This window comes from Ranitomeya imitator, chromosome 2, assembly GCF_032444005.1.
Source record: "Ranitomeya imitator isolate aRanImi1 chromosome 2, aRanImi1.pri, whole genome shotgun sequence".
NCBI classification, from domain to species: Eukaryota; Metazoa; Chordata; class Amphibia; order Anura; family Dendrobatidae; genus Ranitomeya; species Ranitomeya imitator.
Genome location: NC_091283.1, coordinates 375,119,763 through 375,145,231, shown reverse-complemented (window position 1 = coordinate 375,145,231; position 25,469 = coordinate 375,119,763). Strand labels below are relative to the sequence as shown.

The 25,469-nt window shown below is 45.6% G+C and overlaps 1 protein-coding gene across 1 annotated transcript in view; it reads left to right on the top strand.

The window, feature by feature from the left end:
* Positions 1-25,469, top strand: part of LOC138666613 (uncharacterized) — a 180,296-nt gene that overhangs the window by 18,773 nt on the left and 136,054 nt on the right. The window contains exons 2-9 of the mRNA XM_069754809.1: positions 1,965-2,114; positions 2,242-2,421; positions 2,505-2,628; positions 2,712-2,888; positions 2,972-3,142; positions 20,950-22,219; positions 22,634-22,823; positions 24,694-24,838. Coding sequence (XP_069610910.1) covers positions 2,037-2,114; positions 2,242-2,421; positions 2,505-2,628; positions 2,712-2,888; positions 2,972-3,142; positions 20,950-22,219; positions 22,634-22,823; positions 24,694-24,838 — 2,335 coding nt within the window. The 5' untranslated portion in view covers positions 1,965-2,036. The remainder of the gene's footprint in view (positions 1-1,964; positions 2,115-2,241; positions 2,422-2,504; positions 2,629-2,711; positions 2,889-2,971; positions 3,143-20,949; positions 22,220-22,633; positions 22,824-24,693; positions 24,839-25,469) is intronic.

Here is a 25,469-nt window from a genome sequence, read left to right as displayed (position 1 = left end):
CTCCCTGCTAACACTTTCGCACCTCTCCAGTCCATCCTTAAAGGCTATGGATGGCCTTGTAAGTCAGTATTAGTAAATTGAACTGGATACGCTGAGGGAATGGGAGCCAGTGAAGAGATTTGCAGAGGGGAGAAGAGGAGGAGTAGCGAGGAGAGAGATGAATTAGGCGGGCAGCAGAGTTAAAGGGAACCGGTCACCCCCAAAATCGACGGTGAGCTAAGCCCACCAGCATCAGGGGCTTATCTACAGCATTCTGGAATGCTGTGGATAAGCCCCTGATGTATCCTCAAAGATAAGAAAAAGAGTTTGGATTATACTCACCGAAGGGCGGTCCTGGTCCGGTCTGATGGGAGTCGCGGTTCGGCGCCTCCCATCTTCATCAGATGACATCCTCTTCTTGTCTTCATGCTGTGGCTCCGGCGCAGGCATACTTTGTCTGCCCTGTTGAGGGCAGAGCAAAGTACTGCAGTGCGCAGGCGCCGGGCCTCTCTGACTTTTCCCGGCGCCTGCGCACTGCAGTACTTTGCTCTGTCCTCAACAGGGCAGACAAAGTACGCCTGCGCTGGAGCCGCAGCTTGAAGACAAGACAAGAAGAGGACGTCATCCTATGAAGATGGGAGGCCCCGGATGCTACGCCCATCAGAACAGACCGCCCGCCCAGGAGACTATAATCTAACCTCTTTTTCTCATCTTTCAGGATACATCGGGGGCTTATCTACAGCATTCCAGAATGCTGTAGATAAGCCCCTGATGCTGGTGGGCTTAGCTCACCATCGATTTTGGGGGTGACAGGTTCCCTTTAACTCTGCTGCCCGACTAATTCATCTCTCTCCTCGCTACTCCTCCTCTTCTCCCCTCTGCAAATCTCTTCACTGGCTCCCATTCCCTTAGCGTTTCCAGTTCAATTTACTAATACTGACTTACAAAGCCATCCATAGCCTGTCTCCTCCATACATTTCTGAACTAATTTCCCGATATCTTCTCTCACGTAATCTCCGGTCTTCCTTCTCTCCTCCACACTTATTCGCTCCTCACCTAAAATCCTCCAAGACTTCTCCCGAATATCCCCCAGCCTCTGGAATTGTGTTCCAACAAGTCTGACTATCAACCACATTCAGACCCTTCAGATGGAACCTGAAAACCCACCTCTTCAAGAAACCTTACAGCCTGCAATGACCCCACTGCCTCCTCACCACTACTGGAGCTACTGCCTCACCAACACCGGAGATGCTGGAAGCCCCCAACCTACTGACTCCTTCCCCACCATCCTGTAGAACAGTGTTCCCCAACTCCGGTCCTCAAGAGCCACCAACAGGTCATGTTTTCAGGATTTCCTTAGTATGGCACAGGTGATGGAATTATTGCCTGTGAAGGTGATGTAATTATCACCTGTGCAATACTAAGGAAATCCTGAAATCATGACCTGTTGGTGGCTCTTGAGGACCAGACTTGGGGAACACTGCTGTAGAATGTAAGCCCGTAAGGGCAGGGTCCTCTCCCCTCTGTATCAGTCAGTTGTTGTTAGTTTGTTTACTGTAAGTGATATCTGTAATTTGTATGTAACCCCTTCTCATGTACAGCACCATGGAATCATTGGTGCTATATAAATAAATAATAACAATAATAACTAAAATAGTCCTTGAAATTTTTCTTTAGGGTTCATTTCCTAAGAAAGGGCTGCAGTGATATTTACTGCCCATTTCACCCTTTGCAAAATTGGTAACTCCTCTGCGACCAGAAGCTTTACAGATCATGTGAAGTTGAGATATACTGTATTATGGCACTGACATGGAGAAACTGCTTTGATGAGATATTCATCTCATGTTCCAATCCATATAAAGAGAGAGAGAGAGAATACAACATCTACATGTTATAGCTACTCATATTTCCCCTTATTATTTTCATTAGTTGTGTTATTACATGGGATATTTATGATGTTACACTGTCATTTTCTCCCCATTCAGATTCCTACAGTATCGCATCATCTCAGTGGAGATCTTCTAAATAAGAGAATTTACCTGATTGACCCAGTAAGGATGGATAAGGACAAGGAGAAGATGGTGGAGAGGATATTAAAATTGACCCTTGAGATCCTTTTCCGGCTTACTGGAGAGGTGAGAGATTCTGGTGACATCACATTATATCATTCTTATCTATGGGAATAACATAGATGGAACTGGAGAGGTGAGGACTCTGGAAATGTCTTTAGTGAGATTTATTAATGTGTCTCTCCATAACCAGGATTACACAGTAGTGAAGAAGGCCTCAAGTGAGCGCTGTCAGGCCCCTGTGTCTGAGGGATGGGGAAGACCCCTAAGCCCAATCACAGGGCCTCTACCTCACCCCCTGATACATGAGGACATCAATGACCAGAAGATCCTAGAACTCACCTACAAGATGATTGAGCTGCTTACTGGAGAGGTGACACTGTTGAGAATGCTGGGATATTATAAAGTAACGCTTTGAAGGGATTGAGGGGGTGACAGTATAATTGTATGTGTCAGGTTCCTATAAGGTGTCAGGATGTCGTTGTCTATTTCTCCATGGAGGAGTGGGAGTATTTAGAAGGACACAAAGATCTGTACAAGGACGTCATGATGGAGGTTCCCCAGCCCCTCACATCACCAGGTAATAGACAGGACTAAATACAAACAGCATATAATTATCTGTATGGAAAGAATTAATTCAGCAGCTGTATGTGTTTCCTCCAGTTCTATCCAGTAAGAGGACAACACCAAAGAGATGTCCCAGTCCTCTTCTTCCACAGGACTGTAAACAAGAAAATCAGGATCAAGAGGTAGATGAAGAGGAGTGGGAGTATTTAGAAGGACACAAAGATCTGTACAACATTGTCGTGATGGAGGTACCTCGGCCTCTCACATCACCAGGTAATAGACAGAACTAAATACACACAGCCTATTCTTATCAGTATGTAAAGAGTGAATTCAGTCCCTATATATGTTTCCTCCAGCAATATCCATTAAGAGGACAACACCAGAGAGATGTCCCCGTCCTCTTCTTCCACAGGACTGTAAACAAGAAAATATGGATCATGAGCTAGATGGAGAGGAGTATTTAGAAGGACACAGAGATCTGTACAATGTCGTCATGATGGAGGTTCCCCAGTCCCTCACATCACTAGGTAATAGACTTATTAAAGGGAACCTGTCACCCCGTTTTTTCAATATGAGCTAAAAATAGCGTTCAATAGGGCCTGAGCTGTGCTTTACAATAGTACCTTTATTATCCCCTGATTCCCCACCTTTGCTACCAAAATACCTTAGTAAACTCGCCTGTTATGATTAGTAATTCAGTACCACAATGGACATAGAAGTCAGAGCACATACAGTGATCTGACAATAACCCAAAAAACATAGAACGAGCTCTGAGACGTGGGAACTCTGCTGACCGCAATCCCTAATCCTCTCCAACCACACTAAAGGCAGCCATGGATTGCGCCTAACGCTCCCTATGCAACTCGGCACAGCCTGAGAAACTAGCTAGCCTGAAGATAGAAAATAAGCCTACCTTGCCTCAGAGAAATACCCCAAAAGAAAAGGCAGCCCCCCACATATAATGACTGTGAGTTAAGATGAAAAGACAAACGTAGAGATGAAATAGATTTAGCAAAGTGAGGCCCGACTTTCTGAACAGAGCGAGGATAGGAAAGGTAACTTTGCGGTCAACACAAAACCCTACAAACAACCACGCAAAGGGGGCAAAAAGACCCTCCGTACCGACTAACAGTACGGAGGTACACCCTCTGCGTCCCAGAGCTTCCAGCAAGCAAGAAAAAATCAAATAAGCAAGCTGGACAGAAAAAACAGCAAACAAAAATAACACAAGCGAAACTTAGCTATGCAGAGCAGCAGGCCACAGGAACGATCCAGGAGGAAGCAAGTCCGATACTAGAACATTGACTGGAGGCCAGGATCAGAGCACCAGGTGGAGTTAAATAGAGCAGCACCTAACGACTTCACCACATCACCTGAGGAAGGAAACTCAGAAGCCGCAGTACCACTCTCCTCCACCAACGGAAGCTCACAGACAGAATCAGCCGAAGTACCACTTGTGACCACAGGAGGGAGCTCTGCCACAGAATTCACAACACTCGCCGTTTTCGGCTGTCAATCACCCCGGTCCGGTCCGATGGGCGTGGGCTAATCTCCGATTCTCCCCATCTCCGGCTTTTCACTAAGAAACTTCGTCCCGGCATTGGTGTTGTATTTCACGCCTGTGCATTAAAGTGTTTTCTCGCGCCTGCGCATTGTGCTTTGCCCAACTGTGAGCATAGTATACAGCACATCATTGCGCATGCGCGGGTTTTCACTGTAACCTGTGTGCCCCGGAAAAGTTTACCGGCGTCCAGGACAACACAATTTGCATATCCAGACTTCTGGGGCACAGAGGTTGGGCAATACATACTGCGCATGTGCTAGAGCCTATTGCACTGCGCAACCGCAAAAACTGAGCGCGATCTGTGCTATTCACAGATTGAGTTACGTCTGACACGGCGAGGAGCGGGGGGAGAAACAGCGATTTGGCAACGCCCATCGGACCGGACCGGGTTGATTGACAGCCGAAAACGGCGAGTTTAGTAAGGTATTTTGGCAGCAAAGGTGGGGAATTGGGATAATAAAGGCACTATTGTAAAGCACAGCTCAGGCCCTATTGAACGCTATTTTTAGCTCATATTGAAAAAACGGGGTGACAGGTTCCCTTTAATTGTTTGTAGTGAAGCAAGGCTTCTGGAATTGCATCTTTAAGAGTTCTGGATTCTTTTTATTTTCTGATTATATGGAGTAGTAACCTATCCGGGCACCTTGTCTTTATGCAGAGTGACGTATATCCTAGTTGAGATATGAGATTGTGGAGGCAATGTGGCTGACCGCCTTTTTGTGTCTAAGTCATGCTTCCTCTGAGCCATTGGCTCACACACGAAACAGCTGTCATCCACATTGTCTCCACAAATCTCAGTTTGTAACCGCAAGTAAAACTTATATTAATGCACAGTGGTAAGTGACCCATTTTCTCCTTAAATTACATTTTTAATAATTATAACTTGTCACAAATGCAAATTGTCTCTTGATAGAGGAAGAGGATTAGTTCTCTAATGCCACCTATAGAAAGTAGCTAAACCAATAGTTTTTTTTAACTCAAATGTTTTTATTAAATATAAGAGTACAATAAAACATTTTGGAGCGCCCCCAGACGCAGGGCCGCGGGTTACTCGGTACTGGTCCTCTGCTAGCTCAGTTCTGGGGAAGTCACGGTGGCTGGACCCGGTCTGTGACCCTGCTAAGGGGCGTCCAATGAAAGGTGATGCGAGTTGTCAAGGTTTTGTGACGCCACCTGTGGTGTTCGGTCAGGGCGACCGACGCTGCTTGTGGTCCACTGGGGTGATGTGATGGCAGCTAGATGGTAAACCTTCCCACAGGTGAAGTATGTCCCCAGGGCTTCCCAGTAAGGTGGTTGGTGATGGTGTGAGGTGCAGACAATAACGAGGACACAGGGTTGCAGTCTCTTTACCTCTTTACTGAAGACTTCGGGATCTGCAATCCAGAGCACAGTTAACAGGGCTGTCTGAGACCGGCCGGTCCGAAGGCACATCCAGAGTTCTCTTTGCAGGTTGAAATCAGTGCCTACCATTAGCGCCTGTGTGTTGTAGTGCTTCCCTGCTGAGCATTCGGGATAGTCCTCACAACTTCTATTCTCGTTTCTTTCTAATTCGTTCCAGTTCTTTCTAGTTCTCCATCCCCCAGGTATGTTATGGCTAGGACGCACCCGTTTGACGGGTAGGCTCGGAGTTCTTCCTGGACCCTAGAGACGCCCCTCTCCACGCGTTGCCCCCTATGTCTGCTTAGGTGATGTAAGGTAGACAGCCAACCTATAATTAACTGTCCTGTGGAGTTTGAAGTAAGGCATAGAGTCAGTTACTTCCTCGGTGTTCCGGCCACCGGCTACACGCCTCAGTAGGATGTTGCCGTTCTCGGGGCACGACTCCTACTGGCTCTCCTTTGTGCTTGATCTCATTTCTCACTGTTCCACAATATCCTTTGCTTCATGTCTCTTTCTTAGGTTACTGCCGCAAGGTAGTTCATGCGTGGTTCCGTAACGTTCTATTCTGGTCGCTAGGTACCTGCCAGGTTCCTGAATCTTCTCCCTGCAACACCCCCTGCCACGGGATGTTGCCTGAATCCAACCCAGTCAGCTTCTGAACTAACTTCCTTTCCAACCCCTAGTTTTATCAGTGTGAGGAGTGGCTCAATAAATAAAGCCTTTTGCTCCCCCTAGTGGCCGGAGTGTGAAGTGTAATGTGTGCTGGTGATACCTGGTCAGAAGAACTCCTTCAGTGCCATCAGACGTACCATCACTCCCCTTAGTGGCAGAGCGACGTTACTGCAACGACCAGATCTCTGGGGCGCTGCACTCCCCCCCCCCCGGTTAAATCCAGTACTCCTGGACTGGGAAGAAGAACAACAATACATGTTAGCAAAAGACATACAAAATTTTAGAATGCTTGAAACAAGTAAATATAACAATGCTTCCCTTTATGGGAGGTGAGGGCACTTGAACGTTACAAACAAAAACAAGGTTAAATATTTTTAAATAACATTCTGACTATAAATAACTTCTAGTACCCTGCCGCGTATTCTGCTAAGTGCAAATTCTGAACAATAATTTAACTTCTCCTTTAAGGGCGTATTAACTTCACCAATGCAGGACCGCCTAGCTCCTTGGCTGGGCCTACTGTCATTGTTTTTCTATCAGCAACCAACCATCTTCCTATGGTTCTCAGGAGGACTCTCTAACCCCTACGGGTTCACTTTCAACTTTTCCTGTCCTCAATCTCTAGTAACATTATCAACAGTTTCTAAATCTCAACATTATTACAATCTTTAACTTTCCTAAGGCAACATTATATCTAAGTGCAACATGTGGACATTCCCTTTAAGAGGGGACCAAGTCTCTTTGAGGTAGTGCAGATCCTTTCTGTCTGTAAGTTCGTCAGAAAGCAAGACCTTCTGTGCTGTGTTCGAAGCAGTCTCTTCACAAAGCCTTCTTTCGTTGTAAAACCAGTAGCGGGCACCTTTAATAAGGTGCGAACTATATACAAAGCAGTTTGTGAATCATTCACCGTCCATGAGTCGGCAGTCTTTTAAACAGTGATGAACTTGTGCAAGAAAAACATGAAACAATAGGGATCCCGGGTAAACAAAGGGATTCCTTTAAGAGTTAACCCTAAATGGGTTTAGGCAAAAGAGCAGGAAACAAACAGTTAACAATTTACATTTGTCGGGGTTTTGAGGTTTATTCTCGCAACGGTAGGTTGCAAGGCATCAGTTGGTAGCGAACACTTCCTGGGCTGGGAAGATCTGTGTTCGACTTCTCATCCGATGCGGTATCAATGTCACTAATCGGTTTTTCAGGTATAATCTGGGTTCGAATGTCACTTTTGGTAGTAGGTTCAGTAGCGGCAATAATGCCCACTGTGGTAGTTGTATTAGGATTTGTCCGTTCAGAGTTAGTCTTAGTCATGGCAGCAGGTGGCGCTGCTACGGGGCCTACAAGTAGGCCTTCTGTCACTGGGGCAGGGTCGTTTTTCATACCTGCTCCAGATGCGGTCCCTCCGGTGCCGGCCTGCTCCGTCTCCGCTGGGATCTGGGACGCTGACTGCGGGGCCTTGCGCTGTGGCGTTGTCATCTCTGTTTGCAGTATCTCGCTGTCCGGCAGGGTCTTGCTTTCTACCTTCGGAGCGCTGGAACTTCTTTCTTGCTCTGGACCAGACGAGGCTGCCGACAGACGTCTGGTGAGGCCCCCGACGAAGGTCTTCTTCCACCCGGCCACAGCTTCCAGCTCCTGGCACACGAGCTGACTGGTGCGTTCTTTCTTCCGCAGGAGGTCCGGATTCGTCGTCGGTGAAGGGTGCAGTTCTTGCAGACCCTGGCTGGGAGAGTCCTCGTGCTCCATCCCACGCTCCGGGGTCCTCTCACCTCCCTCCGCCATGTTGGTTTTCGGCACCTCCTCCCTCACCGGGGCAGGGTCAGTGTACTCACCCGCCACCACGATGTCCTGGGGGTCGGCTGGCTCTGCCGACGGCGGGCGCCGCGACGGGGTCGGCAGGGGTTTCGGCCGCGGCACAAGGGGCGGCATCAGCGTTGATGGATCTTCCGCAGGTGCTACTTGAGACGAGGACTTGGTCTCCACCTGCAGCTGCAGGAGTTGATCGATCAGGTCCTCCTTGTCCTTTTCCCGCTCTCTCCTTCGTGGGCGGTTTCGCTTCCTCTGTCTCCGCCCACCATTGAGGATCAGGAGGCGGATCTCGGCTGCTGACGGACAGGTCCTCAAGGTACAGAAATATTTAGACTGGGCGGCCATTACCTTTCGCGCTTCTCAGATCGTTCACGCCCACAACTCCACGCCCTTCTTCTCCTCCTGCGCTCCTCGTGGCGCGGCAATGGCGGCGGTTTTGGCGGGAATCTTTGCGGCAGTTAACAACACACTTGGTCTCCACCTGCAGCTGCAGGAGTTGATCGATCAGGTCCTCCTTGTCCTTTTCCCGCTCTCTCCTTCGTGGGCGGTTTCGCTTCCTCTGTTTCCGCCCACCATTGAGGATCAGGAGGCGGATCTCGGCTGCTGACAGACAGGTCCTCAAGGTACAGAAATATTTAGACTGGGCGGCCATTACCTTTCGCGCTTCTCAGATCGTTCACGCCCACAACTCCACGCCCTTCTTCTCCTCCTGCGCTCCTCGTGGCGCGGCAATGGCGGCGGTTTTGGCGGGAATCTTTGCGGCAGTTAACAACACACAGTCTTTGCAATAAATCACAGTTCATGCACGTTTCCATCACAGTTCCAAGGCACACATGACCTGATTCTTCAGGCTTAAGTACAATCATGTTCGTGACGCCAAGTTGGAGCACCCCCAGACGCAGGGCCGCGGGTTACTCGGTACCGGTCCTCTGCTAGCTCAGTTCTGGGGATGTCACAGTGGCTGAACCCGGTCCGTGACCCTGCTAAGGGGCGTCCAATGAAAGGTGATGCGAGTCTGTCAAGGTTTTGCGACGCCACCTGTGGTGTTCGGTCAGGGCGACCGACGCTGCTTGTGGTCCGCTGGGGTGATGTGATTGCAGCTAGATGGTAAACCTTCCCACAGGTGAAGTATGTCCCCAGGGCTTCCCAGTAAGGTGGTTGGTGATGGTGTGAGGTGCAGACAATAACGAGGACACAGGGTTGCAGTCTCTTTACCTCTTTACTGAAGACTTCGGGATCCGCAATCCAGAGCACAGTTAACAGGGCTGTCTGAGACCGGCCGGTCCAAAGGCACATCCAGAGTTCTCTTTGCAGGTGGAAATCAGTGCCTACCATTAGCGCCTGTGTGTTGTAGTGCTTCCCTGCTGAGCATTCGGGATAGTCCTCACAACTTCTATTCTCGTTTCTTTCTAATTCGTTCCAGTTCTTTCTAGTTCTCCGTCCCCCAGGTATGTTATGGCTAGGACGCACCCGTTTGATAGGTAGGCTCGGAGTTCTTCCGGGACCCTAGAGATGCCCCTCTCCACGCGTTGCCCCCTATGTCTGCTTAGGTGATGTAAGGTAGACAGCCAACCTATAATTAACTGTCCTGTGGAGTTTGAAGTAAGGCATAGAGTCAGTTACTTCCTCGGTGTTCCGGCCACCGGCTACGCGTCTCAGTAGGATGTTGCCGTTCTCGGGGCACGACTCCTACTGGCTCTCCTTTGTGCTTGATCTCATTTCTCACTATCCACAATATCCTTCGCTTCGTGTCTCTTTCTTAGGTTACCGCCGCAAGGTAGTGCAGGCGCGGTTCCGTAACGTTCTATTCTGGTCGCTAGGTACCTGCCAGGTTCCCACGCCTGACAGGGCCCCCCTGAATCTTCTCCCTGCAACACCCCCTGCCACGGGATGTTGCCTAAATCCAACCCAGTCAGCTTCTGAACTAACTTCCTTTCCAACCCCTAGTTTTATCAGTGTGAGGAGTGGCCCAATAAATAAAGCCTTTTGCTCCCCCTAGTGGCCGGAGTGTGAAGTGTAATGTGTGCTGGTGATACCTGGTCAGAAGAACTCCTTTAGTGCCATCAGACGTACCATCACTCCCCTTAGTTATTCAAATATGTCCAACTATCTACCTCTAATGGTACTTCCTCAGTACATGCAAACAACCACAAGATGGCAGTAAGATAACTGTCACCTTAAAGAAGCCAACCATACATAAAAAATAGAATAAATTTTATTTAAAGAAACAAAATGATAACGATACACAAATGTATAAAAAAGCTACTTTAAATTTTCCAGGTCATACCCCTAGGCAAAGCCAGGAGAAGCACACCATTATGATTCAACAAATAAGATGCATATATCCCAAAAAGAGAAACAACACATAGCCTATATATTGGGTACAATACGTCTCCCCTTACTAATGCCCGTGTCTCATGTTTTCTAAGGCAGCTCTAAATGTCATTACTTCCTATCCGGTTAACAACAGCTTGCCATTTTCTGGATCACATTAGGATAAATCCCATAATACTAATACTGATACTATTACCTGACGCCCCCGGAAGAAGATAGGGCGAAACGCGCGTTGGGGCGCTGGGAAAAGCCAGGAGAGGAGGCACACTACAGAAAGATCTGCTTCAGGTAATAGTATCAGTATTAGTATTATGGGATTTATCCTAATGTGATCCAGAAAATGGCCAGCTGTTGTTAACCGGATAGGAAGTAATGACATTTAGAGCTGCCTTAGAAAACATGAGACACGGGCATTAGTAAGGGGAGACGTATTGTACCCAATATATAGGCTATGTGTTGTTTTTCTTTTTGGGATATATGCATCTTATTTGTTGATTCATAATGGTGTGCTTCTCCTGGCTTTGCCTAGGGGTATGACCTGGAAAATTTAAAGTAGCTTTTTTATACATTTGTGTATCGTTATCATTTTGTTTCTTTAAATAAAATTTCTTCTATTTTTTATGTATGGTTGGCTTCTTTAAGGTGACAGTTATCTTACTGCCATCTTGTGGTTGTTTGCATCACTCCCCTTAGTGGCAGAGCGACGTTACTGCAACGACCAGATCTCTGGGGCGCTGCAATTTCACATTAAAGTATACATTTCCATTTTTCCCACTCTTAACCCTCCCTTACCCATCCCGCCCCCCTCCTTCTCTTATAGACAGCTCACGCCTTCCTCTTAACATATCCTGTAGTATTATATACGTTATCCATATACAATAACTTTTATTTGTACACGAGTACACCATAAATATATAGGCAAACCCTCCTCAGGCCTAACTTCTCTTAGCCTCCCCTAGCCTAGATCCAGCCAGGGCATCCACAATTTATCAAACAGGCCCATCTTCCCACTTTTCTGATATACACCCTTTTCCAGGGTAATGACCTGCTTCACATATTTTAGATATTCTCCCCTCGAGGGAGGTTCCTATTTGATCCAATTTTTGGCTATGACCTTTCGAGCCATGTATAGTAGTCTAGCGATTGCTATTTTCAGCTTGTTATCCACAGTTATCTCTTCCACGTACCCCAGCACGCACACCAAAGGTTCTCTTAGAATTACATACAACACACCAACCAAAAAGCAGTCAATCTTGGACACGACCATAACATATGAAATATTCCAGCACTATCATTCCTACATCTAGGACATTCCGAATCAGATCTCAGCCCAGCTCTATACAGGACATCTGGGGATCTATACACTCTGTGTACAATATAATGCTGGGAGAGCCTATACGGCTCATTCAGTGATAGTTTCGGTATCCATTCTAATACAGACTCCCACGTTTCATCCTCTAAACGACCCAGCTCTCTTTCCCATTTAGCCCTCGCACCAATCAGATATTCTAATAGGTGAGTGTGAAGCAGATCCTTATATAAAGATGAAATAGCACCCCTCGTTGTCCCCACTCCACAGATGTAGTCTAATACTAAGTCGTTTTGAATTTGGAAACAATCCCCCTCATTCTGGGCCACAAACGCATGCCGTACTTGTGCATATTGGAACCCCCCGGATGCCTTAAGACCATATTCCGACTGTAGCTTGGAAAAGGATTTCAACTCCCGTCGCTCTAAAATCTGACAGGCATACCGGATCCCCCTGGTGTCATGATCCCAATGGCAGGGGATCACAAAAATGACAAGCACAGATACAAACAAGCTCTAGGGCGATGGAACCTGAGCTGACCGCGACCCTAAACCTAACACTCAAATAAAAGTAGTCGGGGAACGTGCCTACGATGATCCTAGACGTCTCGCTCCAGCCGAAGATCTAACTTCCCCTATCAGAAGAAACACAGACCTCTCTTGCCTCCAGAGAAATACCCCACAGCAAATAGCAGCCCCCCACATATAATGACGGTGAAATGAGAGGAAAGCACATACGTAGTATGAAAACAGTTTCAGCAAAATGAGGCCCGCTAAAGCTAGATAGCAGAGGATACAAAAGTGAACTGCGCGGTCAGCGAAAAACCCTTCAAAAAACCATCCTGAAATTACTTGAACTCATGTGCCAACTCATGGTACATGAAAAGCAATTTCAGCCCACTAGAGCAACCAGCAGCAGAGAATCACATATCTGCAGGCTGGACTAAAACCCAAATTAAGCAAAACACAAAACAGGAAAATCCAAACTTAGCTTGTCCAGAAGGTTCTAGGAGCAGGGAGCAGAGGTAACAAGACACACTGGATACATTGATAACCGGCGAGGAAATGCCAGCAAAGCCAGGTTAAATAGGAAACTCCCATATGCTGATGGAACAGGTGGAACCCAGAAACCCAGGAAAGACAAGTCACCCAGTACCATCAGTAACCACCAGAGGGAGCCCAAAAACAGAACTCACAACAGTACCCCCCCCTTGAGGAGGGGTCACCGAACCCTCACGAGAACCACCAGGGCGACCAGGATGAGCCCTATGAAAAGCGCGAACCAAATCATCAGCATGAACATCCGAGGCAACCACCCAAGAATTATCCTCCTGACCATAACCCTTCCACTTGACCAAATACTGGAGTTTCCGTCTGGAAACACGAGAATCCAAGATCTTCTCCACAACATACTCCAATTCTCCCTCCACCAGCACTGGAGCAGGAGGCTCAAGCGAAGGAACAACAGGTACCTCATACTTCCGCAACAACGACCGATGGAACACATTATGAATAGCAAACGATGCCGGGAGATCCAAACGAAACGACACAGGGTTAAGAATTTCCAAGATCCTATAGGGACCGATGAACCGAGGCTTGAACTTAGGAGAAGAGACCTTCATAGGAACAAAACGAGAAGACAACCACACCAAGTCACCAACAAGAAGTCGAGGACCCACGCGGCGACGGCGATTAGCAAACTGCTGAGCCTTCTCCTGGGACAACTTCAAATTGTCCACCACATGACTCCAAATCCGATGCAACCTATCCACCACCATGTCCACTCCAGGACAATCAGAAGGTTCCACCTGACCAGAGGAAAAACGAGGATGAAACCCCGAATTACAAAAGAAAGGAGAAACCAAGGTAGCAGAACTAGCCCGATTATTAAGGGCAAACTCGGCCAGCGGCAAAAAGGTAACCCAGTCATCCTGATCAGCAGAAACAAAACACCTTAAATAAGTTTCCAAGGTCTGATTAGTTCGTTCAGTCTGGCCATTCGTCTGAGGATGGAATGCAGACGAAAAGGACAAATCAATGCCCATCTTAGCACAGAACGTCCGCCAAAATCTAGACACAAACTGGGATCCCCTGTCAGAAACGATGTTCTCAGGAATCCCATGCAAACGAACCACATTCTGAAAAAACAGAGGGACCAACTCAGAGGAGGAAGGCAACTTAGGCAAGGGTACCAGATGAACCATTTTAGAAAAGCGATCACACACAACCCAGATGACGGACATTTTTTGAGAGACAGGGAGATCCGAAATAAAGTCCATGGAAATGTGCGTCCAAGGCCTCTTCGGGATAGGCAAAGGTGACAACAATCCACTGGCCCGAGAACAGCAAGGCTTAGCCCGAGCGCAAACCTCACAAGACTGCACAAAAGAACGCACATCCCTCGACAAGGAAGGCCACCAAAAAGACCTGGCCACCAAGTCTCTAGTACCAAATATTCCAGGATGACCTGCCAACGCAGAAGAATGGACCTAGGAGATGACTCTACTGGTCCAATTATCCGGAACAAACAGTCTCTCAGGCGGACAACGATCAGGTTTACCCGCCTGAAACTCCTGCAAAGCACGTCGCAAGTCTGGGGAGACAGCAGACAAAATCACCCCATCCCTAAGGATACCAGAGGGCTCAGAATTTCCAAGGGAGTCAGGCACAAAACTCCTAGAAAGAGCATCCGCCTTCACATTCTTTGAACCTGGCAGGTATGAAACCACAAAATTGAAACGAGAGAAAAACAGTGACCAACGAGCCTGTCTAGGATTCAGACGCCTGGCAGACTCAAGGTAAATCAAATTTTTGTGATCAGTCAAGACCACCACACGATGTCTAGCACCCTCTAGCCAATGACGCCACTCTTCAAATGCCCACTTCATGGCCAAAAGTTCCCGATTACCAACATCATAATTCCGCTCAGCCGGCGAAAACTTTCTAGAAAAAAACGCGCATGGCTTCATCACTGAGCCATCGGAGCTTCTCTGTGACAAAACCGCCCCCGCTCCAATCTCGGAAGCATCAACCTCAACCTGAAAAGGGAGCGAAACATCTGGCTGACGCAACACAGGAGCAGAAGAAAACCGGCGCTTAAGTTCCTGAAAGGCCTCCACAGCCGCAGGAGACCAATTAGCAACATCAGCACCCTTCTTAGTCAAATCCGTCAAAGGCTTAACAACACTAGAAAAATTAGTTATAAAACGACGATAGAAATTAGCAAAGCCCAAGAACTTCTGTAGACTCTTAAGAGATGTAGGCTGCGTCCAGTCACAAATAGCCTGAACCTTGACGGGATCCATCTCAATAGTAGAAGGGGAAAAAATATACCCCAAGAAAGAAATCTTCTGGACTCCAAAGAGACACTTTGAACCTTTTACAAACAAGGAATTGGCCCGCAGGACCTGAAACACCTTCCTGACCTGCTGAACATGAGACTCCCAGTCATCAGAAAAAAACAAAATATCATCCAAATACACAATCATAAATTTATCCAGATAATCACGGAAAATATCGTGCATAAAGGACTGGAAGACTGAAGGAGCATTAGAAAGTCCAAAAGGCATTACCAAATACTCAAAATGGCCCTCAGGCGTATTAAATGCGGTTTTCCACTCATCACCTTGCTTTATTCGTATAAGATTATACGCACCCCGAAGATCAATCTTAGTGAACCATTTAGCCCCCTTAATGCGAGCAAACAAATCAGTCAACAATGGCAAAGGATACTGATATTTTACGGTAATCTTATTCAAAAGACGATAATCTATACAAGGCCTCAAGGAACCATCTTTTTTGGCCACGAAAAAAAAAACTGCTCCCAAAGGGGACAAAGATGGACGGATATGTCCCTTTTCCAAGGACTCCTTAACATAATCCCGCATAGCAGTATGCTCTGGCACTGACAGATTGAACAAACGACCTTTAGGAAATTTACTGCCTGGAATTAAATTTATAGCACAATCGCAATCCCTGTGAGGAGGAAGTGAACTGAGCTTAGGCTCCTCAAAAACATCCCGATAGTCAGACAAAAACACAGGAATCTCAGAAGGAGTAGATGAAGCGATAGAAATCGGAGGTGCATCATCATGAACCCCCTGACAACCCCAGCTTAACACAGACATTGATTTCCAGTCAAGGACTGGATTATGAGTTTGTAACCATGGCAGACCAAGTACTAGAACATCATGCAAATTATACAGTACCAGGAAGCGAATCACCTCCTGATGAACGGGAGTCATACGCATGGTCACTTGTGTCCAGTACTGAGGTTTATTCATAGCCAAAGGTGTAGAGTCAATTCCCTTCAAAGGAATAGGGACTTCCAGAGGCTCCAGACTAAACCCATAGCGATTGGCAAATGACCAATCCATAAGACTCAGGGCAGCGCCTGAATCCACATAGGCATCGACGGAAATGGATGATAATGAACAAATCAGAGTCACAGACAGAATGAACTTAGACTGTAAAGTACTAATGGCAACAGACTTATCAACCTTTTTTGTGCGTTTAGAGCATGCTGATATAACATGAGCTGAATCACCACAATAAAAGCACAACCCTTTTTTCCGCCTATACTTTTGCCGTTCACTTCTGGACTGAATTCTATCACATTGCATTATCTCAGGTGACGGTTCAGACGACACCGCCAAATGATGCACAGGTTTGCGCTCCCGTAAACGCCGATCAATCTGAACAGCCATAGTCATAGACTCATTCAGACCAGCAGGCGCAGGGAACCCCACCATAACATCTTTAATGGCCTCAGAAAGGCCATCTCTAAACTTTGCAGCCAGAGCGCACTCATTCCACTGAGTAAGTACCGACCACTTCCGAAATTTTTGACAATAAATTTCTGCTTCATCTTGCCCCTGAGAGAGGGCCAACAAAGCTTTTTCAGCCTGAATCTCTTGGTTAGGTTCCTCATAGAGCAAACCCAATGCCAGAAAAAACGCATCCGCATTAAGCAACGCAGGGTCCCCTGGTGCCAATGCAAATGCCCAATCCTGAGGGTCACCCCGCAGGAAAGATATAATTATCTTGACTTGCTGAGCAGGGTCTCCAGAGGAGCGAGATTTCAAAGAAAGAAACAACTTGCAATTGTTCCTAAAATTCAGAAAACGAGATCTATCTCCAGAAAAAAACTCTGGGACAGGAATTCTAGGTTCAGACATAGGAGCATGTACAACAAAATCCTGTATATCTTGAACCTTAGCGGCAAGATTATTCAGGCTGGAAGCCAAACTCTGGACGTCCATGATAAACAGCTGAGATCAGAGCCATTCAAAGATTAAGAGGAGGAGGAAGTAGCCAGGCTGCAATAAGGCTAGGCAGCAAACTCTGAGGGAAAGGGGAAAAAAAAACAAAACAAAAAAAAAACTTCCTCAGACTACTTATCCTCCTACTTCAGCCAATACAATTAACACTTTGTGGGCCGGTTATACTGTCATGATCCCAATGGCAGGGGATCACAAAAATGACAAGCACAGATACAAACAAGCTCTAGGGCGATGGAACCTGAGCTGACCGCGACCCTAAACCTAACACACAAATAAAAGTAGCCGGGGAACGTGCCTACGATGATCCTAGACGTCTCGCTCCAGCCGAAGATCTAACTTCCCCTATCAGAAGAAACACAGACCTCTCTTGCCTCCAGAGAAATACCCCACAGCAAATAGCAGCCCCCCACATATAATGACGGTGAAATGAGAGGAAAGCACATACGTAGTATGAAAACAGTTTCAGCAAAATGAGGCCCGCTAAAGCTAGATAGCAGAGGATACAAAAGTGAACTGCGCGGTCAGCGAAAAACCCTTCAAAAACCCATCCTAAAATTACTTGAACTCATGTGCCAACTCATGGTACATGAAAAGCAATTTCAGCCCACTAGAGCAACCAGCAGCAGAGAATCACATATCTGCAGGCTGGACTAAAACCCAAATTAAGCAAAACACAAAACAGGAAAATCCAAACTTAGCTTGTCCAGAAGGTTCTAGGAGCAGGGAGCAGAGGTAACAAGACACACTGGATACATTGATAACCGGCGAGGAAATGCCAGCAAAGCCAGGTTAAATAGGAAACTCCCATATGCTGATGGAACAGGTGGAACCCAGAAACCCAGGAAAGACAAGTCACCCAGTACCATCAGTAACCACCAGAGGGAGCCCAAAAACAGAACTCACAACACCCTGGCTTGCCATTCTGGTATTTGTCCCATCGCCAAAAACTCCGGTAGATTATTATTAAACCACAGCGGAGAAAACCTGGTCAGACAAGCAACCCCGCGAATTTGTTTAACTCTCCCCCATACTTTATATATCAGAAATAATGTTGAGTATTTCTTCAGTATCCCTAGGGATCCATCTTCCAGACACTGTACTGCCGGACTTCTCTTCACCACCCTTTCTATCAAAAGTTGTGCTATATTGGTAGGCGACTCATGTTGCCAGCCCTTTAAATGCTGACATTGGGCCGCCAAGAAATATATTTCAGGGTTAGGTAAAGCTAAGCCTCCCGTGTCCTTAAGGCGTTGAAGAGTCTCCAATCTAATTTGCGAGGTGTTGCCTCCCCCACACCAGGCCTCTAAATAAAAAGTTAATGAATTTGAATTTTACACGTGGTATCTAGATAGGTGAGTTATGGAGAACATACAGTATCTTAGGCATCAGAATTATCTTAATGAGATTAATTCGGCCTACAACAGATAAATGCAACTTAAGGTACCGTCACACTTAGCGACGCTGCAGCGATACCGACAACGATCCGGATCGCTGCAGCGTCGCTGTTTGGTCGCTGGAGAGCTGTCACACAGACAGCTCTCCAGCGACCAACGATCCCGAGGTCCCCGGTAACCAGGGTAAACATCGGGTAACTAAGCGCAGGGCTGCGCTTAGTAACCCAATGTTTACCCTGGTTACCATCCTAAAAAAACAAACAGTACATACTTACATTCAGCTGTCTGTCCCTTGCCGTCTGTTTGCTGCACTGACTGCTGGCCGCAAAGTGAAAGCAGAGCACACCACAGCCACAGCGGTGAGTCACCGCTGTGTGACTCACCGCTGTGCTGTGCTTTCACTTTCACTTTGCGGCCAGCAGTCAGTGCAGGAACCAGACAGCAAGGGACAGACAGCTGAATGTAAGTATGTACTGTTTGTTTTTTTACGATGGTAACCAGGGTAAACATCGGGTTACTAAGCGCGGTCCTGCGCTTAGTTACCCGATGTTTACCCTGGTTACCAGTGAAGACATCGCTGAATCGGTGTCACACACACCGATTCAGCGATGTCTGCGGGGAGTCCAGCGACGAAATAAAGTTCTGGACTTTCTTCCCCGACCAGCGACAGCACAGCAGGGGCCTGATCGCTGCTGCCTGTCACACTGGACGATATCGCTAGCGAGGACGCTGCAACGTCACGGATCGCTAGCGATATCGTCTAGTGTGACGGTACCTTTAGACCAAGCTCCTACCTTTGCCTTAAGAGTTCCCAGCACCGGTGTAAGATTCATATGTAAGTAATTCGTGATCGGCAAATAGATTAGTATCCCAAAATATTTGAATTGATCTGCTACTTTAAGTCTACCCCCCTCAGCTAAACCAATAGTTAACGTCAACCTTTTAACGATCCTTGCCACATGACTTATGATTAAATCCTCAGTGCAAACCAAGAGATTCGATTTGGCTGTATGAAAGGGCTCTGACTGAGTTCTAAGGGGAGCTGTTTCTCGCCAGTGTTAAGACTCATAGGCCATACACGTTACCCTGTAGACCCAAGTCAGAGGCCTCTTATACAGTCACATCAGAGCTCTTGTTTTGCATTGAGGAGGGGCAACATCCTGAAACACGTTTCTGCAAAAGAGTATCTGGTTTAGATTTTATCCTAAGTCATGTGGCAAGGATCCTTAAAGGATTGATATTGACTTTTAGGATAGCTACTTCCAGTAGGTGGCATTAGAGTTCTAGTCCTATTCCTCTCTGAATAGACAATTTGCATCTTTAATTTCCCAAAGGAGCATTGCAATGATAAGACTCCTTAGGGTACCGTCACACAGTGGCATTTTGATCGCTACGACGGCACGATCCGTCACGCTCCAGCATCGTAACAATATCGCTCCAGCGTCGTAGACTGCTGTCACACTTTGCAATGTACGACGCTGGAGCGATAATTTCATGACGTATGTGCGATGTAGAAGCTGTTGGTTACTATGCGCACATCGTATACAATATCGTGCACACCTATGTTACACCATTCGATCATGCCGCCACAGCGGGACACTAGACGACGAAAGAAAGTTTCAAACGATCTGCTACGACGTACGATTCTCAGCAGGGTCCCTGATCGCAGGCGCGTGTCAGACACTGCGAGATCGTAACTATATCGCTGGAACGTCACGAATCGTGCCGTCGTAGCGATCAAAATGCCACTGTGTGACGGTACCCTTACAGTTGCATGTTAGGCATCTTAATCTCCACAAGGAGATACTTTACCTCTTAAACTCCAACTGATCACAAAGCAACCCTTCACTTAGCTCCCCCAGTGAAAGACACAGCCACACTTTCTAATATACTCTACAATGGCACTTGCTATAATCCTGTGGCTTCTTCGTACATGATCATTCTTGACTTGAACTATGCATTAAGCTGTCAGCAAGATTGTGATATACACCTCACCTAATAACAATTTCTGACAGGTCCCTAATAATTTTCTGTGAGCATTTTTGCTGTAAGTGTGTGGTGAAGGACACACTGACAGCCTGTTTGTTGCCTGAACATCATGATATATAGGCTAGGTAACCTGATCATTTAATGTGAATTGGGGTATCCTAACTTACCCATGGGAAAAACAAGAATCAATCTGATGGATTTAAACATGCAGACAAAGTGAAACCAGAGGCGTCAGGCAGTAGTTATCTTCCTTTTCTGCCCACTAAACACATGCATATTTGGGTGAAGTGATCATGAATAACTATAGGTGAGTGTGGAAGGGGCATCAGTTGCTTTCTTTGCTAGGACTGTCATTTTGGCTCTAACACAGCCAAGATGACTCTGTGGCATAGGGAGCAGTGGTAAGTCTGAACCACACATGCACAAGACAGGCATTGATCAGAGTTAACAAATGTCTCCCCATAGCAAAGTGGCAGGAATCAAAAGGGATAACAGGAAGGATGAGTATACATTAGAAATTGAAAATTTATGTAGAAATGTTTTACAATGTCATTATAATATTTAAGTTATCTTATTCAAAAATGAAAAAACTGTTTTATTCATTGCAGGTGACTGTATCAGGAGTTCTGATGGATATGTGATGTCTAAAGATTTTAAGACAGATGTCAGTGGTATCGCATCGGATACATTTGAAGAGCCCCCCGTTATGCCAGATATACCACCAGACCTTCACAGCGAAGCTGTAGCATGTGATCCTTTTAAACTGGTCCTATCTTCTGATTCATCACAGATTATTAAGCACAATAAAACCAACAGAAGGGATGGTGATCAACAAAGAGCGCAAATGGGGGAGAAGCAATTTTCATGTCCAATATGTCAGAAATGTTATACTCGTAAATCAAACCTTGTAAACCATCAAAAAAGTCACTCGGGAGAACCTCCATATTCTTGTTCAGAATGTGGGAAATGTTATAATAATAAATCAAGCCTCATTATACATCAGAGAATTCACACAGGGGAAACTCCATATTCATGTTCACAATGTGGCAAAGGTTATAGGAAAAGATCTCATCTTGTTATGCATCAGAGAAGTCATACAGGGGTGAAGCCATATACCTGTTTAGAATGTGGGAAAGGTTATAATAATAAATCAAATCTCGTTATACATCAGAGAATTCACTCAGGGGAGAAGCCATTTTCATGTTCAGAGTGTGGCAAAAGTTATAGGAAGAATGCTCATCTTGTTATACATCAGAGGATTCACACAGGGGAAAAGCCATTTTCATGTTCAGAATGTGGGAAATGTTTTACCCAGGTATCCCATCTCATTGCGCATCAGAAAAGTCATACAGGGGAGAAGCCATATTCATGTTTAGAATGTGGGAGATGTTACACTCGGAAATCATATCTTGTTGACCATCAAAAAACTCACACAGGCGAAGCTCCATATTTATGTTCTGAATGTGGAAAACGTTTTAGATGTAAATCAAAACTTGTTTCACATCAGAAAATTCACACAGGGGAGAAGACATTTTCATATTCTAAATTTATGAAAAGCTTTGACAGGAAGTTAAATCTTGGTCAGAAAACTCACAATGCGCAGGTAAAGGCATTTTCATGTTCAGAATGTGGAACAAGTTTTCACCATAAATCAAGTCTTGTCAGACATCAGAGAACTCACACAGAACAGAAACCACTTTTATGTTCGGAATGTGGGAAATGTTTTTACGATAAATCGAGCCTTGTTATACATCAGAGACTTCACACAGGGGAGAAGCCACATTCATGTTCAGAATGTGGGAAATGTTTTAACTGGAAATCAAGTCTTGTTTTACATCAGAAAAGTCACATGGTGGAGAAGTCATTTTTAAATTCATAGTATGGAAAATGTTTTTCTTTGGCAGGACGTTTTGTTAACCCTTGCCCACTCACGCAGGGGCAAAGTCATAATTATGCCCTGCATATGGAAACTATTTAGTCTAAAACAGACATTCTTAAGCCTTTGTTGACAGTGAATGGGAAGGGCCCACACCATACACTGCGGGTGCCGACTACCATCATCTACACGTAACTGAAGAGATCAGAATTAGCACTAATAATAGCAGATTAACCCATTAAATGCTGCTATAAATTGTAACAGTCACATTTAAAGGGGGCTTTCAAGTTTGCGAATACCCCTATACACAATCTGCAGTTTATTTTGAAAAAAAAAAAATCTCCTGTTTTACTCATCATCCTGGGTCCAGCCTTGAGTCTTTGCTGCTGCTCCTCTGTGTCTGTTATTGTCTGCAGCGCTGACTTCAGGTCACCAGCGCTGCAGTCAATAAGTGAACTTGGCGGCTCTGCCCAAGTGGATGGCATTAGTCGTTCAGAGCTACTGAGCTTAGTTATTGGCTGCAACACTATCAATGTGGCGTCAGCACTACAGACAATAACAGATATTGGAAGCAGCAGAAAAGATTCAACACTGGACCTGAGGAGGGTGAGTAAAGTCTTTAAAAAAATAATTTAAAAAGCGGCAGCTAGAGACAGGGGTTTTCTGAAACTAGAAAACTCCCTTTACTACCAGCCTCCATGATATCATTACGAAACATATTAACCTTTTGTTGACATTTTGAATCAATCCAAGCCTGCAGATAGTGTTAGAAATTATTGAAAATTAATAATTGTTTTGCTTGTGCGTTGTTGAATGATTACTGGTTGCAATTTTCTTTGATGACATTGTGGGTTTTTGATGATTTAGTGACAAAGAATTTATAATTGATGGAGGAAGGTTGAACTTGATGGACTTAGGTCTTTTTTTCAATTTATGTTACTATGTAATTTGAGCATGTGCAGAAGACCAGGGATTTTGATTGAAATAGTGTAATCTTTGATAGCGGTCTCCGCATTCATCTTTTTATATTGTATCTTTATCTATTCCATTTTTAGTATTAGATTTTATTCTAAATAAATTTCCATTTAGTTAAAATCACCTGTGCAGACTGGATCTTTATTAGGAAATACAGTTTTTCCATATAAAGAGGCATCACTTCCATCAGCTAATCAAAGTTTTTGGAGGCTGTATTCCAAAGAAGCCCACTCTGTAGCTGGGTCTTGTTGGAGGTCACTCATTTTTCAGCAGACTACAATATTGTGCAAGTGATCACAGAATTAAGTACTGTCTATAAACGTTAAAACATGCAAAACAAATACAGTTGAAATCTATCTTTTTTTTAAACATGAAAATCCCTTAAGCTTAAAGGGAATCTGTCACCACTGGGACGTATATGACCTATTAATATGGGCATACAGGTAACAGAAATGTTATTATTTATTTATTATGCTTTGCTTATATAGCGCTATGTTATTCCGCAGCGCTTTACAGACATAATTATCACTGTCCCCAATGGGGCTCACAATCTAAATTTCCTATAAGTATGTCTGTAATGTGGGAGGAAACTGGAGAACTCAGAAGAAACCCACGCAAACACGAGAACATACAAACTCCTTGCAAATGTTGTCCTTGGTGGGATTTGAACCCAGGACCTCAGCGCTGCAAGGCTAGATTGCCTTGTGCAGGCATGTACTACGGAGGACAGAGAATGAACTTCAATCCAATATTGCGGCCAGCATGCAGCCAGCGGCTAAGGAAAGGGTGAATCAAACACCTGAAAACTTCGTCCATATGACCGAAAACCGGTCCCGCCAAATTCAGGTGACAGGTTCCCTTTAATGATTTCTTCCATGCACCGCACGCCCCGAAATCCCTGCCTGTCTTCATTATAATACATACCCCCTTCCATCTGCATCAATTACGGCCCTGGATTCCTGCGCCTGCACCTTGCACTCCCTCAGAAATACATACCTCATTCTCCCTTCTGTGGTGACTGCATTCACGGATCTTCTGCACCTGTGACTTCCGCTCCAGTGCTCTCCCCATTTCGTCCCTGCATAGTCATCGCCATGTACACATGGTTTCTAGCAATGACTATGCAGGGACGAACTGGGGAGAGCATACTATCGGAGCACACACCAGAGGTCACAGTGACTGCCCGGCACCTGCGCAGAAGATCCCTGATCCACAGAAGGAAGGATGAGGTATGTATGTAAAAACATAACCTGATTTTCTATATTAGAGAATTTTCCTGATTGACCCATCAAGGATGGATAGAGACAGGGACAAGATGGTGGAGAAGATATTACACCTCACCCTAGAGATCCTCTTCCGGCTTACTGGAGAGGTGAGAGATTCTGATGACGTCACATTACATCATTCTTATCTGTGGGAATAACAGATGGACAGAACTGGAGAGGTGAGGACTCTGAAAATATCTGTAGTGAGATTTATTAATGTGTCTCTCCATAACCAGGATTACACCGTAGTGAAGAAGACTTCTAGTGAGCACTGTCAGGACCCTGTGTCTGAGGGATGGGGAAGACCCCTGAGCCAAATCACGGAGCCTCCACCTCACCCCCTGATAAATGAGGACATCAATGACCAGAAGATCCTAGAACGCACCTACAAGATGATTGAGCTACTGACTGGAGAGGTGACACTGCTGGGAATGCTAGGACATTATACAGTAACTCTATGAAGGGATCGGGGATGACGGTATCATTGTGTGTGTCAGGTTCCTATAAGGTGTCAGGATGTCACCGTCTATTTCTCCACGGAGGAGTGGGAGTAATTAGAAGGACACAAAGATCTGTACAAGGATGTCATGATGGAGGTTTCCCAGCTTCTCACATTACCAGGTAATGGATAGGAATAAACACTTGTTGTGAAGCCAGGTTTCTGGAATTTATTTTTTTTTAAAGAAATTATCCTGTTTGCAAATGCCCATATCCTCCACAAACCTCAACAGACTGATGATTGTCCATTAGGTCCTTGCTGGGTTTCCCTTGTGGGGCAGATAAGGAGACAATGCCTTTTTCAATAGAAGAAAATCAGGTCTAAAATATTAGTGCTGTCATCCAGAAAGTAGTCTCACACACAGACATCAATTAAATATCTTGTAGATTTTCTTCAATAAAGTGATGCATTTCAGCCCTGAAATATAGCTTTTCTCAGCTGCATTATACAACAGAATGCATATGAGGAAAACTCTAACCCATTGTTGAGGCAATTTTTTTGTTCTTCCTTTTG